At 40.7% G+C, this 18,803-nt stretch overlaps 1 protein-coding gene across 1 annotated transcript in view; it reads right to left on the bottom strand.

The window, feature by feature from the left end:
• LOC146588076 (cilia- and flagella-associated protein 61-like) overlaps window positions 1-18,803 on the bottom strand; it is a gene marked incomplete at its 5' end in the record, with an annotated part of 91,569 nt that overhangs the window by 37,570 nt on the left and 35,196 nt on the right. Inside the window, 3 exons of the mRNA XM_085318590.1 lie at window positions 1,906-2,080; window positions 4,960-5,128; window positions 11,378-11,476. Coding sequence (XP_085174716.1) covers window positions 1,906-2,080; window positions 4,960-5,128; window positions 11,378-11,476 — 443 coding nt within the window. The remainder of the gene's footprint in view (window positions 1-1,905; window positions 2,081-4,959; window positions 5,129-11,377; window positions 11,477-18,803) is intronic.

Raw genomic sequence — 18,803 nt, 5'->3', positions numbered from 1 at the left:
GACCTCCGGAGATCATCTAGTCCAACATCCCTGCTCAAGCAGGGTCACCTAGAGTATGTTAGGCAGAATTGCATCCAGGCGGGTTTTGAATATCTCCAGAGAAGAATTCCATATTATCTGAAAAATTCTGAATTCTAACATTTTTTAATCAGGTTAATAGAATTCGACAAACACTACATTAAGGTTTGGGTGAGATCGGAACACCAGAAATGCATGAGGTGGGATTAATATCCCATCTATTTATTGAAAGCAAAACTAGGAGAATTCTAGAGATGAAAACTAAATGTAAAAACATAAAACTGCAGTCATCCCAGGAGAGGTGATTGTGTGGCCTGCAGAGACTTGACAGACATCCAAGGCAATTGCTAAACTCCCCAGGAGCCCTGCTTCCATGTCTCCCTGACCCAGTCTCTCATTAGACTGAGCCTCCCGAATAGGCTAGCTGCTGAAAAGTGCATTCGTTTTTCAGACAGAGCAGATATGTTAGACAAAGCTATGATTAAGGCTGAAAGAAGAGGAGTCAGAAGAAAGATAAGCAGAAAAAGAAGCAGAGCGGTGAAGAACAGAAACAGAGATAGGAAACTGGAGAAGGCGGAGGAAAGACTTCTCCAGTTCAGCACTGCTTATACTTTACTTCTGCAGCAGCAGAGGACATAAGGTGGGAGGAGAGATAAGAGGGAGTTGGAGCCGGAGTGGGGATGAAGAGGGTGACAACTCACGTCTCTAAAGGATCCCTCCAGACTGACCTCATCCGGAGCTGTGGGCTTAGCTTATAACTGAAGACAAGGATGGTGCCTAATTAAGATACCCACCTCTACACCACAATAAAAGGCAGTAGTAATGAGGCAATTATTATGAACAGAACATGATTAATAATCAAGGGTGCCTTAGGCCGCCCTTAAGCCTCGGGAGTGGTGCTCTTGGGGGAGATACGTTTTGGGTTGGGGTGAGCTCTCCCAGGCAGCATTGCTGCACAGCTGTGTTGGAGTGCAATCCTGCACGGCGCAGGCGAARATTTACAGGAAAGACCATCTGCCTGCAGAAACGCAGCTGCGCCTATCAGCTGGAAGTCAGGGCAAACGGCGTGCTTAGGGGCTAATATCGGCTGGAAAGCTGGGAGTTTGTAGCCAGTCTGCAAACTTTGTAGACCACACCAGTAAATACCGATTTTTCACTACCATGTTCTCTACTAAGTCAGTGAAGGCTGCATTGCACCTTTAGAAAACTCAGTTGTTGCAATCAGTCACTAGTGATTTCTATGTAGTTCTATAGCTTTCCTCCTTGAAACTGCCCCAGCTCGGATGTGGTACACACAGCTCATGTCGTGCCAATTCATTTTCCTCCTTGATCTCTTTTTCTGTAGTTGAAAGAGTTCAACTCGGAAACCTTATTGACTCCAGGTATTTTCTACAGCATATACATTCCTTCAGCTAATGAAAAATGCACATAAAAATGCAGACAACTCCAGTAAAATAACCCTTTTTTTTAAAAAAGTGAAATACTAAAATGACAAATACTGAAAAAAAATCCCCCTAATTTAGACCTCTTTTCTTTGTGGTATGCCTGAAGTCTAGATATTTTTCTATACAACAGAAAAACACATTCACTAATTAAATTATTATTTAGCTAGCTAATTAATGACTCCAGCCAGCTTTGCATTTGGGACTCATTCTGTTTTATATAATAATTATAGATAATTAATCTATCTCAAGCCTCCTTTTCCTAGCTCAATATGCTGGGTATCAAAAATGACAACAAATTGTAAATTAATCTGGAAAACAAAGCACAGCAGATGAAAGACTTTGTTAGAATTAATCTGGCACCAATTATACTACGGAAGTAAGCAAACAATAAGCCTCAAAATTGTTTTCACAAATGGGCATGTGTGTTTACCAAAACCCTTACCTTCCAAGTTGACAATATTTTCTTGTAGCCAGCGCATTGCCTTTAAGCAGTCCTGATCATCACACAGAAGAAAAAGATTGGAAGGGACTTTCCCCGTGTACCTTTGCTGATGTTTCCTTGCGACTTCTCTGTTCGTTGGGAGTTTACTGATATCTACTCCAGTAGGACATGGGACCTGGTACAAAGGAATGAATACATGACATACACCTTGGAGCACTCTTAATCCTTCCTTACGTTGGGCAGTAACAAGCACAGAAGCAGTCACACAGAGAACGGATCAATGCTAGCTCAAGTAACTACACACACATAGGCATCTATGCACACATCTATGTGTGGGTGTATTCCAGGTTTTGCATGGGATTTGTGGAGGCATGCAGGCTCCTGAAAGGCCTCCAAGACTTAAGGAACAGTGATGGATACTGGCTGCTGGGAGACTCGCACCTGCTCAACGCCACTACTCTTGCAAAATGCAAATGTGAGGGACTTCACAGCAACCAGTGGAAGGGCATAAATAAATAGACAGTTGAAGGATCTCTGCAGTTATTTGATTAACGCAGACTTTTAAATGACATTCTCAAATTCTTTCTGCAGTAAAACACAACTTTCTAAAATAAGAGGGATTTTGTGCGAGAGAAAAGGACCAAAACCCGCCTGATGGTTAAAATACCAAGATCCAGTAAAGTGTTAATTGTATAATGTTACTATTAGAGTCATAAATTAAATCTCAATTATACTGAACCTGAGAGGAAATCTCACCCATGACTGTGCAGCACCAGTGATTAGTGCCCTTAACAATGTTCTCATTGCTACTTGGGCCAGCTGACACATGATTCGTCAAATAAGGTATGACTTTAAATGATCTGACTTACCCCAAAAGTGAATCCTCTTAATCATAATGAATAATGTTTTACGTAGTCACTAGGCCTTCTAATTTCAATTTGATTTCTTACCAGATAAGAGACAACTTACAATAAGGATGAACTTGGGCTCTACATGATAAAATAGAAACCAGGTGATAAAAATAACTCCCTCCTAATTTTTGTACAGCTTAAAAATAAGAACAGATGATGTTAAGTTTTTGACTTGAAGGTAGATAAAACCTGAGTTTTCCCTTGTCTCCCATATCTGTCTTTCTCCTCCAGTGGCATTATTTTCCATAATTTATTTTGCAAGTGATAGAGTTATCTCCAAATATTTTTTTCTAGGAGTACTTAAACTCATTCAGATAATACTTTGATTTAGCTTTTGTTTCACCTCTGCTGAAGAGTGAATATCATTTGTCATTTAAAGTACAGTTATACTCTGGAAAGGGAATACAGAAAAAAAGGGACTTTCCTGCTCCACAAATCTGCTGCATGCATGTAATACAGAGCTAACTGTCAAGTTGAAGATACCTTACATTAGTATTTGTGGCTTATGATGAGGAGCAGTATAAAAAAACCTGTGAACACATGCTCAGTCTCATCTGCTGACTTAAAGGCCAAATACATTGCTCGTGATTTCTACTCAAAACTGATCAGTAAGGCTTTGCAGGCAATGGGGCTATGCAGATGGTTGCTATCTGGTTTACATAATCTGAAGGCCATGCAATGATGCACAAAAAAGAATGAACCCTGGTTGGGGTGTCCGAGTTCAAGCTGAGTCTGTAGGGCTAGGGATGAGCTTGAATCCATACTTTACATATAACTAAATGTGAATGGATCTGTTCCAACAGTGGTTCTTGCCGACACAAATTCAATATGCTTTATTTCGTAAGTGTGATATGATGCTATATTCCAAGCCAGAACTTTGGGGCGGGAGGTAGGGGGGAAGAAGCAGCCATAAGGACAGACAGAGCAGCTCCCCAGATTCTCAGCTTCTCCCCACTAGCAGCATTCTTCTCAGAGTTCTTTCTGATTTGGGGGTTGCTCCTATCAGGACCCTGGAAAATGGCTACAAATATGCCTCCAAGTCTCTTCAGCTAGCCCACTTAAGTAGACCAGAGCAATTGCCAGCTAACTCTTTTCCACAAAACAAAACAAAACAAAAAAAGAACCTAGACATAGAGAGTCATGGAGTAAAAAAGCAAGAGGAAAAAAAAAAAAAAAAAAAAAAAAAAGAAAGACAGGAGAAGACCACCTTTTGCAGCCCATCATATCACACTTTTCCATTCAGCCACTTGCACAATTCTTCTGGCAGGCTGTGGACCACTTTCTCCTACTGGATTCAATAGTGGAGTTACATGGAACTGCTCCATGCCTTTTTTATAACCATTACTCTGATTAGAATTACACTAGAGATACAAACCTGGAAGCAACTATCTATATAGAGAGAAATGTTACTCAGGAGCAAGACAGAGCAGTAACTCCCACTCAGCAAAAGTTCATTTTATATACAGCGTTTTCAGAGGCCAGAGCTCCTGCTGAAAGTTGGGGCAATGGCAGAACTGCTTCAGTTTCCGCCGAGGCCAAAACAAGCCACCTCTGCTGGGGATGCAGGCCTTCTAACTTGTCATCCTCACTCCCTGAGACTGCATCCCCCAAAACAAATCCTGCAGGACTTCACTGAGCGACAGAGCCCATTTTCTCCGTAGTGTTTTACCTCACTTGAACCTTTGCTGAAGCACATGCTACAGTAATGTATAGCACTACGTATATGCCCAGGCATAGGCATCATGTGAACTGAGTAATCAGTTTGATAGGAAATTCCCTCCATTGCCAAAACTAGGTCAAACGATGGCAGAGCAGCTGGAGCTAAGTCTCTGGTGGCTGGGGTGAATTTGCCACATCAATTGGGGCTACTCTCCAGCAGGTTTAATAGTCACAGTGGAAAAAATATTAGAAGCCTCGCTTAATATTTGATCCTGATACTACTGATAGAAAATTTTGCAAAGCCACTCACATCTACTCAAATATATTTTACTTCTGGAGATGCTGTAGGTGCACTGAAATTGCATGACCTGCTCTACCAAAGGGCTGCAAACCTTCTGGTCATACCCTTGCTAGGGAGTACCCTCCTCCTTTGCTAACCACAGAAACATTATTCACTGCAAACACCAGCTATATTGATTCTTACCTGGTATTGCTGTCCTGTACAGAGGACAAGGTGGTCATATGGCACTTTCTTCCCCTTGGAAACAACTACATGTTTGGCAGCTCGGTTTATGCCAGTCATTTTACCAACCACAACATTAACCCAGGAACAAAGTGACATCTGTGCATAATCTTGATCATTAAAACAGTGGCTGTGAAGAAAGAATATCTGTAAGTGACATTTTAGCAGCTGACAGCAGGCATTAATTAGACATCTGGTGAGTTAGTTGAAGTCCCCTAGTGGTTCAAGCCTGTTCTCTCACCGTGAGCTTACTAGAAGTCTATAGTAAAGGAGTATTCATTATGAAATACTCAGTTACAAATTGTCAACTTTCTGCTAAACCAAATAATCCCTCCCAGCATTGGGCCACACTACTACAAAATGTAAAAACAACGTCAGAAAGATATGTTTTACTCTGCTTTTAACTTGTACAATGATGCAACAAGCAGATTTCTGCACCTGCAAAAGAAAATATTTTAGCTATCTATTTTTCTTCTCCTATACAAGACTCCTTTGTTAATTTTCTTACCCTTTTTCTTCATTTGGTATTCAGCTTGCATGGAGATGCAATTTTTATAACTTAAGAGAAATTGCCTTCAGTGCAAACAACACAAAGGTTTGTTTATCCGGTTTAAGAAACAAAACTTTGTTCCATATAGTAATTATGTTTTCCAGGGTATTTTGCCCCTGAATCTCCTTGGTAAGTGAGAAAGGAGATTTGAAGTCACTCTCTTCTGTTGAGGTGCATTCCCTTCTCTTCTCCTCCTTTCGAACAGGTTGAATTATGGGGATGTCAGAAATGCAGGTAGTATTTTTGTAAACATTAGTGAAACATAGAAGTCTGAGTCCTACTTCTAAAAGTGGCTTTGAAATACAGAATCAAGACTGTGAAGATAAACAAGCGACTAATGATACAGGCAACATTGGACTAAGAGCTGCAAACATTTCTGAGCAGGTTAAATTTTTAATATCAGTGGCTGTTAGATGTTCAACTTGTGACATCACTTCCGAAAATGGAAAGTAGGTTCTTTCAAATATGTTTTGATTTCTAAGGAAACTCAGAAAACAGTTACATAAAATTAAACTAAGAGGCTTGTAAGATGATACAGCAAGTAGTCATTATACTGGTCCAACCTCCCTGCTCAGCAAGGTCACCTACAGCATGGTAGACAGGGTTGCATCCAGGCGGGCCTTGAATATCTCCAGAGAAGGAGACTCCACAACCTCTCTGCGCAACCTGTTCCAAACCAAAGGTGCTGCTTCTTTGCACCAAAGGTGCAAACACATGCCTGTATCTAAGAAGTAAGCTGATATTCCCCTTCCTCTACCATGTGTTATCCTAGCAATCAAAATTCTATTGGATAGAGGATGTCCTTGGTTATAGAGTACAGACTTATGAGCTTAGATGGCATTGCAAAGTTTAGATGGAAAACCCAACTGAAAGCAGTGACTCCGCAGAAATGAAAGCCTGATCAAGCTTTTAAAAGTCACTAATGATTTTGGTGGTCTTGTGGTCCTGGCATCCGAATGAGACACTTAGATAAGACTGTGATGTTCAGGGAGTATATGGTATGCGCATTCTGAGAATCACATTCTGGCAGTATGTTTCAGTATTGATACCAAAGGAACCCAAATCACTTGCTGATTTTGAAAACCTGGAGTAAGATCTACTTCCGTAGCTCTTGGATCTCAGAGCTGATACAGCCTATTTTAAATGTAAACTATAACACATATCTGTACATATGATGGAAGTCTCAAAGATCTAGAAGTTGCTGCTTAAGAAGTCAAATTTAAAGCCAAATCAGAATGGAATTAAAAACTCTCTTACTGCCTCAGTAATGGAAATTACAAAGATTTCCAAAGCTCTCTTATGATCCTGCCCAAATGAACAAGTACCAGGATATTTATTCATTCTTGCATTTATACCTCCCTCTCTGCTTAACTGGCTTCTGGAAAGGCAAAGATCCTGTAGCCAAAGATGCCTGAAGATAAAATAATTCAGCACAGATGTATAATAGACACATCACTATACAATGCAGGTAGGAATAGAGGCATAATGTTCTCAGCTGGGTCCATGATGACTCTTGAACACCACTGAGTCTTGCTATAGCCCATGATGAAAATAACAGATTGCCGGTCATCCTACAAATCCAGTCAGATTCAATACCATCTTGATGGGAAAACTTAAAATAAGAAAAATGCTGTTAAAATAAGGTTCTTTCAGCAGAACTGAAGGTTAATGCTAATCCCAAATCTGTTTACAGCCTTGAAGAAGAAAGAACCTGCAGAAACAACTGAAGAAGAGTAAAACAGGTTCTAGACAAGCAAAAAGCAAAAATGTACTCATGTTACAAAGAAGTCTAGCTTATGAGAAGATCAGAAAAGTGACACGGCAGGAAAGTGGGACTCGCACATCATGCCTGAAAGGAAGCTGGGGCTTGTCCCTAGCAGCACCTCATGCCTATGAGACAAGATGAGAAAGGGGCAATAAAAAAATCTTGGACTTCACTCAATCTGTGATCTGAAGTCACTGTCAGCAGGAATAAAATATTCCATCTACCAAATAAAGCTCATTGCCATTGAGAAGCTCTGAAACTTTACTTTCTATTGATGTTGAGCAATAAAAACTATACTATTTTCTTCAAGAGGACTAAATGCAATATGTTAAAATAAAAGGAGGACTGGATTCATGCTTGACCATTTGATGCCTTTATACTCTACCATGCAACTGCAACAGAGAATACTGGCGAGAGCTCCACAATACTGGCTCAAGAACAGTGGCACTAACAACTGCTCTTATTCTGCCATGTGGCGAGGAAGGCTAAGGCCCAGTTGGAATTGAGTCTGGCAAGGGATGTCAAGGATAATAGAAAGGGCTCTTTCAAATATATCAGCAGCAAGAGGAGGACTACAGAAAATGTGGGCCTACGACTGAATGGGACAGGGGCCCTGGTGACAAGGGGTACAGAGAAGGCAGAATTACTGAATGCCTTCTTTGCTCCAGACTTCACTGCTAACAGCAGCCCTCAAGAATGCCGTAGACTAGACGTGAGGGAGGAAGTCTGCAGAAGGGAAGACTTTCCTTTGGCTGAGGAGGATAGGATTAGAGATCTTCTGGGCAAGATCTTGACATCCACAAATCCATGGGCCCTGATGGGATGCACCCACGGGTACTGAGGGAGCTGGTGGATGTTGTTGTCAGTCCCCTCTCCATCATCTTTGAAAAGTCTTGGAGAACTGAAGAGGTGCCTGAGGACTGGAAGAAAGCTAGTGTAACTCCAGTCTTCAAAAGGGTAACAAGGAGGACCCAGGCAACTATAGGCCCATCAGCCTCACCTCCATCACTGGAAAAGTGATGGAACAGCTCATTCTGGATGTCATCTCCAGACATATGGAGGAAAAGAAGACGATCAGGAGTAGTCAGCATGGATTCACCAAGGGGAAATCYTGCTTAACCAATCTGATAGCCTTTTCTGATGGAATGACTGCCTGGGTAGATGAGGGGAGAGCAGYTGACATTGTGTACATTGACTTCAGCAAGGCTTTTGACACTGTCTGCCACAACCTCCTCCTAGATAAGCTCAGGAAGTGTGGGTTAGATGAGTGGACTGTGAGGTGGGTTGAAAGGCAGAGCTCAGAGGGTTGTCATCAGTGGCACGGAGTCTAGTTGGAGGCCTGTGACTAGTGGTGTCCCCCCAGGGCTCAGGACTGGGTCCCATCCTGTTCAATTTTTTCATCAGCGACCTGGATGAGGGGACAGAGTGCCTCCTCAGAAAGTTTGCTGATGACACCAAGCTGGGAGGAGTGGCTGATACACCTGAGGGCTGTGCTGCCATTCAGAGAGCCCTGGACAGGTGGGAGAGTTGGGCGGAGAGGAGCCTCCTGAGGTTCAACAAGGGCAAGTTCAACAGGGTCCTGCACCTATGGAGGAACAATCCTAGGCACCAGTACAAGCTGGGGGCTGACCTTCTGGAGGGCAGCTCTTTAGAGAAGGACCTGGGAGTGCTGTTGGATGACAAATTGACCATGAGGCAGCAATGTGCCCTTGTGGCCAGGAAGGCCAATGGTCTCCTGGGGTGCATTGGGAAGAGTGTTGCCAGCAGGTGGAGGGAGGTGATCCTGCCCCTCTACTCAGCCCTGGGGAGGCCTCCTCTCGAGTACTGTGTCCAGTTCTGGGCTTCCCAGTACAAGAGAGACATGGAGCTACTGGAGAGAGTCCAGCATAGGGCTACGAAGATGATGAGAGAGCTGGAGCATCTGTCCTATGAGGAACAGCTGCGAGAGCTGGGCCTCTTCAGCCTGGGGAAGAGAAGACTGGGGGGGAGGGGATTTGATCAATGTGTCTAAGTCCCTGAAGGGAGGGTGTCAAGGGGACGGGGACAAACTCTTTTCAGTTGACCCATGTGACAGGACAAGAGGCAATGGGCACAAACTGAAGCACAGGAAGTTCTGCCTGAACGTGAGGGGGAATTTCTTCACTGTGAGAGTGATGGAGCACTGGACCAGGTTGCCCAGAGAGGTTGTGGAGTCTCCTTCTCTGGAGATAGTCAAGGCCCACTTGGATGCAACCCTGTCTACCATGCTCTAGCTGACCCTGCTTGAGCAGGGGGGCTGGTCTAGATGATCTCCAGAGATCCCTTCCAACTTTACCAATTCTATGATTCTATGATTTGTGCCAGAATATACATTCTAAATCATCAGAATAGATTGCTACAGAATAATTGCTCTTATACAGTTCCGAGAATTGTCATAAAGGATGCTACAGAAGCAAATAAAGTTGTTTTCATGACCTGACGACTTTGAGAACTGCATGACCAGGCTTTCTGAGGTGCTCTGCATTCTCTGTATTCACAAACACTGGAGGGAAATAAATAAGGGAAGAAAACCATTGACAGTTCTAAGCCATAATCATGAAGAAATCTATAAATAAAATGGGCATCAAGGACAGACAAGGCTTTTCAAAAGCACCTTCATAATTGAGGTGCACAGCTCCCAGGAGACTGACACTCCAGAATGGCAGGGATGCTTTCAAAAATCATATCCTGCAGAGTTCAATTTTCACCTTTAATCTGCTTTCAAATTTTAACAGCTAGTTCTAGGAAGGCAGCTATGGACTACAACTTTCTGTTGGATAGATATTTTGTAATTACCAGTATAACTCTTCTTCTACATTATACTTAGAGAAGTGCTTTTCCTAATAAGTGCCACTGTTTGCATGTTGTTTGTACATATAATGTTTTAATTTACAAGCTTTGTACTTAAAAAACACATCTTCCTACAATTAAAAATTAATTCAGGTCACTATCTATCAAAAATTCCTTAACAGGGCAAAATTCCAAATATAATGAGCTAGTTTGAAGCTGGTAATCATCACACCATTTCCATGTTGCAGACCTTGAGTTGTTTGGTCATTTAAAGAGCCACTCCTTTCGGGTATTGGTGCTTACTGATTAAAAAATTTGGGAAAAACTTGTGTAACTTTTTGTAACCATGCAGGTTATGAAAAGTTATATGCCAAATACAAATAAATTACATTTATTCGTGTATATTTCAGGCTATTTCCTCTGTATTCAAAATAACTGACACATTTCGGTTCTATGCTTCTTAGTGTCCAGAACAATCATATTCTCATCTATACCAAGAATTCCTAGTCAGTATTCCAGTATCAATAATAATATGATTGTAATGAATATATTAAATAAGAATAACATGCTGTGAGTTTTAAGAAGGTAAAATTTTATCCTTTTAAATGGAAATCATTTTGCTTATCAGCAAACAAGAAAAATCCATGAAATGTGTGACCACTCACTGAACGCCTGTGCAGCTCGTTCGCAACCCTCCCCTGAGCTATTTTTCACAAGAACCACGGCTCTTTCAGCCAAGGAAGCAAGGCAAGAGGAGCGAGCGCTCTGGAAATAGCACAGCCCCTGCGAAAAACATTCAGCTGCCTCTTCTTACAGAAGTGGGAACAGGACGTGGGGAGAGCTCGTCCCCGGGCGAGCTGCAACGCTGAATGCGCTGAGGCCTGCAGCAAAATCCCCGCTAGTCTCAGCGGGTGCTGCATCTTCCCGTGTGTCTGCTCTAAGGAGACCACTATCCACCTTGCTAACACTGTCTTGTGTGTCCTTTGGTCCAGTGCTCCCTGGAGCAACATGCATCGAAGTTAAATGCAGTGGGCTGCTGTCCTGAAGATACTGTTTTACGCTCTGCACTATTGCCCTAGGGATAATTACGTTTAATTGTTTCACAGGCGAATGCATGTTCTCTGGATAGAGAGGATTACTTTGAGGCTATCTATCTGTCTACGTATCTGGCTAAAATATAGGACAAATTCACAAAGAATCGCAAAGTGTTCTGTTTTCTTCCGAAGCTATGGAAGCACTTAGATACTAAATCAAACCTGTTAATTAAAAATCTTCCATGTTTAGAGCCTGGTAGATTCTTCCCTGGAAGGCCATGAATGGAAATCAAGGTCAGATTGTTAAACTTCAGATGTGGACTGCGAAAAGAAAAACAAAGTGCCACAATTAAGTCAATATACGTTTGCTGAGGCTCAGTTTGGACCAGCTGTAATGTGCGTGCATCATAACATGTGGTTATACATGGTGTGTATACTCCAAGTCTGGAGTCTCACCGATTTCAAATGCTCAGCTGCAGGGCAGGAAAGTAAATCCTGAAAACTGTTAATCTGGCCACTTCCTACAATAGGTCTGTTGGACGTAGGAGGACATATAAAGGAAACAGCACAGATTTTAATTCCAAGTGAGGCAGGATACACAAAACAAGTCCTTCACATGGGCCATACAATACATTTTAACATTCTTTTAAGGTGCATATGTCCTCAGACACAAAAAGAATGCTTTCCACTGTAGTTTCATTAACACTGGAGTGTGGGGAGGAACAGGACTGACAGTATGTTGAACTAAATGCGATCTGACATTTAAAAACAAATAAATATTATGAGTGATTAAGCCTTCTAATCTTCCAGGCTTTGTGTAAGTTAAGTATGGATTGGTGCAAATGCTGCAAAGGAATCAAAATGCTTTTTATCCACCAATGTTAATTTGTTATTCATATGTTTAAAAAAATATATTCAAACAAAGTTAAAGGTCACACTTAAACCAAGGAATTTCAAGGTTATGGCTGCCACTCTCAAAATGCATATTAACAGTTTAATTCTGGATTATGGATTATCTATGGTAAATCTCCATGCATACTGAGGATGAGTGTATTGTAATAAATAAACTTAATGTAACAAAGTGCATATATTTATAAAGATTATGGGCCTGATTCTCTTTTAAATTAAGGTCACTCTGCAGAGGTGGGCCTAAATAGATTTTGCTCTTCATTTGTGGACACGTTATGTTGGCTGAGTGATATAAAGTGGTCTTAATACAAATGAGAGTCTGGCCCAGCACATTAAGCTGAATTTTGAAGTGTACAGAAAGCTATCTGCACTCATGAAGCACTTGTGGGGTGCAAATGTGAATAAATACAATTAACAGCACACATCTAAAAAGTATGATTCTTTGGCATTTAGTTTACATATAATTATGACAAAAATTATTCTATCCTGCCTGCCCTCACAACACAGTGTCTTTGCACATACTGCATGGCCTCTCACCTAATGGGTCTCCAAATCCAGGAGCTACAGTAACAGCAAGTTTAAATTACATTAACAATATTTAGGATGAAAGTGATGCAAGCAAGAATCAGAAAACAGGAGGATGAATGTCCCCAGCAACATTACTTTGCCTCTTCTGTGCATGTGCAGTAGGCTGCCATCCTTATTGATTTGATCACATATTAGTTTCTTCTACAGATACTCTACGTCCTTCAGTCCATACACAGTCATTCAGTATTTCTACAGTCATTTGATACCTCTTCAGTTCCTTCTCACTTCAGTTCAAGATTTTCACTCTGTACAATTTGCTATTTTCTAACGTCAGTGCTCCCATGGACTTCAGACACTAGGGGTATGATTCTTGCTTAGGATGTGAGAGGTCCCGGGTTCAAATCTCGGATAAGCCCTTTGTTGGACTAGATGATCTCCAGAGGTCCCTTCCAACCTTACCGATTCTATGAATCCCTTAGGCATAAAAATGTTGATTAGTGTCTCCTAGAATACTATGGTGAAAAGAGTTATATTTATGATTCTCACTTTATATCTAGAAAATCATAGCACAAAGAAATTTAGATTAAACCTCTCAAAAAGACCTGCTGATTCTGGAAGYGTGATTGATGAGACCCAGAGCTGGACACCTAAGATTGCCTTCCTCGTGTTCAAAGTTCAGTTCCACTCACCTCCCGTGCCAGAGAAGCTGGCGTAGCTCAAGACGTCCATCAGTCCAGCTCCTGCCAGCTCAGATTATTTCCTCTCAAAGCTACCAACAAACAAGTGCAGACACTTTGACTTTTGAAACTTTTAGATGAAACTAAACCAGAAATGTACTCCGAGAGTACATCTAATGAACTCCAACTCTTCATGGGAGTTCAACACAGGGGAGTGTAAAAGAGTTAAGCAAGGGTGACCCCACTGAAATATTTACGGCGTGGGTGTTGGGTCCTCAGCACCAATGGTTTTATTCTGCAGATCTGCTTCTATTAGCCTGCACTACCTGCACACATAGGCACAACTGTAGAGTCTCCAGCTCTTCAGAGTGGAGACATTATTTATAGAGCTCATTTCAGCTTCACAAACAAATTGTGCAAGGGTCCTACCAAGCACAGCTATGGCAGGATATGGCATTTTGTACTTGCACAGCCCCATGGTGCAACAGAGTACCATGAAGGTCAACCACCTGCGTTCAGACAGCAGAAGTGCAGCTCTGCTGCACACTCCAGCATTCTGCTCCCAGGGTTAATGTTGGAAGAGGGGGTTCAGTCTCTCTGGATCTGCCCATACTGACACATCAACATGATAGCTTCTATTACCGAGGTCATTCATTTTGTATTTTTATTTATTTTTATTTTAGTGGGAAAACACAAGGCCATCCCTGATAGGAGAATGACTTCTTTGTTTGATTTGCTGCAAAACATAAAAGTGCTGCAGTTGTACAGAAGTAAAACTTCTTTTGCTCGTATTTATACACACACACACAAATATATACCCAGACACACTCACACATGCATATATAATACATATAATTCTTTATATAGAATACTTTATTATATTTATTATTTTTAAATGTACTTAATATATTATATTAAATAAATTCTTTCTTTGGTAATTTGTGATGGTAAAGACCTGAAATCTAATTTAGAAAAATATTCTTAATGCCAAAGCCTTATTTTATTTTACTAATTCCTCATACGTGGACTTCAACTGAAGTGAAATTATACCTCCCATAATGTACAGTAAACAATAAATGATTATAGACTTAAGTACATGGTAAACACAAAAAGCAAGTCTTCAGGTTAATGGAATGTACTAAGTATCTCTGAAACATGAACTAAGAAATAATACAGAAGAAAAGGCACAAAATAAACCCCACTCAGCAAAGCAGAGCGCATACTTGCCTCCTACATTTGCACCTACTGATACAGTCCCAAGAAGCACAGAATGACAGCAAACCTAAGGCAGTATTTCTCTAAGCCATGATCTCAGGAGGAAATGGAAGAGGAGCAGGAGGAAGGAAAAAGGAATATTCCACATGGGCAAGAACAAGGAAACTGGAGGAACAGCTCTTCTAAGTATCTCAGGAGAATGCAGTGGGCTTCACCAACAAGAACTGTCTAAAAGAGCTGAAGAATAATCTAATTTTTAATAGATGAGAACCCCAGAAGCTTTTCAGTGCATGACAGTCTTGGAGAGAAGGAAAATTAGGCATCCCTCACCTAGCTGAGGAGGTATGAAGGCAATTTCAGAGGAGCTTCTTATTCAGTATTTTCTTGATAATGTGTATTATTTTTCCCTTGCAACATTGATTCCAATTCTGTCAAACAAATGTCTAACCCTACACTTTTACAGAATATATTAAACATTCTTTACACTAAAATCTTGTCTAGTAAGAGAGTGGTAGCCAAATGAGCTGAGAGAGACGACCTTCTGGAAGCAGCAGATTCCTGGATTGGTCCCTCAGCAGGGAGTGTGGGGTTCTCCAGTGGAAAAAGTCGATGTGAGGAGCAGTGCCTTAAACACTGATGGAAGAGATCTGCTGTTGGCCAGCACAAAGCTGTGCTCTTCTGCCCTGCAGCTAATTGGAGGAACTGGCTAACAAGTATCCGAACATCCAAACATCTGTGATAATAGCACACATTTCTCCTTACTCTTGTTGTAGGAAATGGCTCAATTATTTGTGTGGAAATTTTCTAAAAGAATTTAGTTCAGCCCCTGCCTGAACCAATAAGGTCTGGCTAAGTTAAGAGGAATGGAAAGCCACTTTCTAATAGGGAAAGTAATTGGCCCTCGTAAAAATAGGCATTGCACAGTGAAAACCTTGCAGCAAAGAGCCACTATGTTCATCCCCTTGTAAAACTTTGTATTCATTTGCTTCTTTAAGAAAAAGAATCTGTGTGGAAAAGTGAGCGTCGCTGCAGATAATTACAAGCACACTTTGTAAAAGGTACAGGGAAACATCCTAGGACAGGAGTTAAGTCAGCATGAGGAGTAAGTCAGCATGGGCTCTGCTGGAGATATGGTCTCCAAATCTCTTTGAATTCATGGAGCACATCAGCAAGAAAATGGTAATAGAGAACCACATGAAATTATTTTGGCAAGGACTTCTCAAAGAACGCAAGTGATAATCTGCATGCTTCTGCTGGTGCCAGCTTGCTGCATTGGCTTGAATGGAATGAATTAGGCAAAGACTAGGCTTCAAATATATCAAACTCTGTTCATTAAAACAAGCTTTTATAAGACGCCTCACAAGAAAGAAATCTTGATAGCAGACTGAGGAAACTGAATATATTTCCTTAAGTGACTTCCACAAGGAGGGGAACAGTGAAATCTCCAAACTAGAAGATAAATCTCCCCATAACACTTGTTGGTACGGGATGAAGCAACGGGGGACTCCAGCTCCGCGAAGTGGCATCGCAGTGGAGGAAGAGACCTGCTGCTGACAAAGAGCGAATGCAGGGAGGTCTGGGTTGAAGGAATCACGTACTTTTGCTTCTAAATTCGCTGGAGCCACCCAGGAGTGAAAGACTTAAGGACAACAGGAAGAGTATTCATGTAGAATTAGGAGACAGTTGTAGAACTCACTGCAACAAAACCTTTTTGCATATATAACCCACCACCTTCAGTTATTGCTGAAACATGGGACTGGATGCTTATGGTGTTACAAAAACATGATAGCTTCAAAGTCTTCCAAAAAAGTCAAGCAGTAAATCTTTATTTCTACCCATTTTAAGCAAATAATGGTCAGATTTTCAAACAGGCAGGTAACATCTTTCAGCAGCTAAGGCTTGGATTTGCTAAGTGAGTAACCAGAAACAGGCACTTGTGAAAATTATCAGAACTTTTAAATATGAAACTAAATACAAAAACTAGCCCTATGACACAAATTTAGCTTGCTAGATTATAAAGGTTGGATTGAGAACTGTAGTTGGGATGTCTAACTCTCGGGTTTAAATCCGAGCCAGAAAAATACAGGCAAACTGTAGGTGCTTAGCAAAATTTAAAATCAGGCACTGTAATACAAAGTTACAGATAGATTACAGGTTTGAATATTCTGCCCAGTGACTATAATGCACATTATCAAACTCTATATTGTTCTCCCCTTTTCTCTATATCATTATTTCCAGGCTAACAAAAGGATGGTTTATTTATTATGGTTATAGATTCCTCACTGCCACCTAAAAGCCACTAATAACTGGGAAAACAACAAAGAATCTAGAAACAAGTGCTGCGTATTAGAAGAGAGAATATCTTATGTGCTTCTAATATGTATAACAATGCCTAATCTGAAGTGGGGTAAAAGCAGAGGTGCCCATTTGCCGAGAAAAGTGTTCAAGTTAAGAGCCTGAACCAACGCAACATGAAACGAGCACCTGCATTTTAGAAGCAAATAATTCCAGCAGGGATTCATGTTGCTGTGGATACAAAAGGGAAGAATAGCTCAAAGATACTGGTAAAGCAGGGAGGGATTAGAGTATCTAGGGAAATAAGTAAAAGGTATCGGGTTTCATTGCACAGTTCTGGAGGACAGCTACAAAAGAAGGTCTAAGCACCCATGTACTTGAAACAAAATAGGACTGCCAATTTATTGTGAGCACAAGCAAGGGGACAAACAAAAAAAAAAGTTGCAGTAGCCTACTTTGATATATCCTGGCATTTGCCGATCTGTTAGAATAGTGCTTGTTAGTTTTTCAGGATTTTTTGCTTGATGTCATTTTCTTCTTTCGGGGTTGGGGGACAAAAGGGAGTTTAGATGGTGAAAACTGTCTGAACAAATAATTTAATTAACTGCTTTCATTAAACTACTCATTATTAGAACTAATAAATAAATTTTGTAATAAAAAATAAAGTGCAGGAAATTAGTCTACATGAACTTAATTTTTTCAATTTGTATTTGAAACTAAACATTGCAGGCTTTTAGATAAAGGTTGAATCAGCCATTTATAAAAACTGAAATAAAAAGGGTGACAGAGGATAATGCTTTATCTGATTACAAAATAGGTAACTCTGTGCACTAATCTCCTTTAAGCATAATCTTTAAACAATTTAACATTTGGCATCATATCCTATGCAAAGGCAAAGCCTTAATTATCCTGTATCCCCAGCTTTGCTGCAGCAGCGCTGTTCTGAACATCACAGCTCCAGATGATTCTAAAAACGGTAACAAGGAGCCTGGTTTTGCTACTGTCAAAAAGTAGATGTGAGAAATTCTTGCATTAATGAAACTTGGGAATCAGAGAAATTTCCCCACTCTGCCTTTCTTAGGAAAGATCTGCACCTCAAACTTTTCAACAAGCAGACAATCAAGACACGACTTCGAGAATAGCATTTTCCAAAAGGAAAGATTAAAAAGAAGAATCCAGTTCTACACAAATTACAAACAGAAATGCTCAGCTGAACAAGAGTAGTAAATGATAATGCAAAAAAAAATCATGTTTTCATTAAAGGATAATTATTTTACTTATACTATAGACTATAGATACTATAGACTTTCTTTCTCAGTAATGTGTGTTTTCATATTGCCATTATCCTAAATTGTTTTTACTCAGGTGGATAAAGCACATACTGCTTTCTCAGGCCAAGCTGAAACGAAGTCCATACCTTTCCACTACCTTCCACTTTTTAGGCAGCTCTATTTGACTCACCCAAAGAAGAATCAACAAAAAAATCAAGTATGAAGGTATGTCAAAATAACATAGGAAGGCTGTTTCCCTGTATGATGCTAAATTACACCATTTTGGTATCATGAGGGCTCTGCAATTGATCTCACATTCCTTGGTTATTAAGCTTTAAGTAAGAGAGTCGGTAACAGAAGCAGCAGAAAGGGTTATTGTTTGTTCCAGTGATTACCAAAAGTGCCTGTTCTCCAGAACCTTACATAAGTGCATCAATTACAGATCGCAGAACAGGATTTCATCTCAACCACTGACCGACAGATGTCCGTGTAGAAGTTATCCCTCTTTAATTAGGAGTAAACAAAGATAAGCCAGTTGCCCATTGCATCAAGCTTAAGAAAAAGTGTTAAGACTGTGAATGAATTTGTTCATTGAAAGACGGGATATCTGTACAGTAAAGACACTTTTCCATGCAGAGGTCAAGGGACTGGTTTTCCACATATTCCTTCGATCAATAAACTGCGTCTGTGATGAGTCTTCCTCCAAAAACCAGATGGAAGTATCAAGAACACCAGCCGAAATTAAAAAAAAAA

Source organism: Rhea americana, unplaced genomic scaffold (genome assembly GCF_003343005.1).
Source record: "Rhea americana isolate MKP2758 unplaced genomic scaffold, rheAme1 scaffold_542, whole genome shotgun sequence".
Classification (NCBI taxonomy): domain Eukaryota; kingdom Metazoa; phylum Chordata; class Aves; order Rheiformes; family Rheidae; genus Rhea; species Rhea americana.
This window is presented reverse-complemented; position numbering and strand designations above follow the sequence as displayed.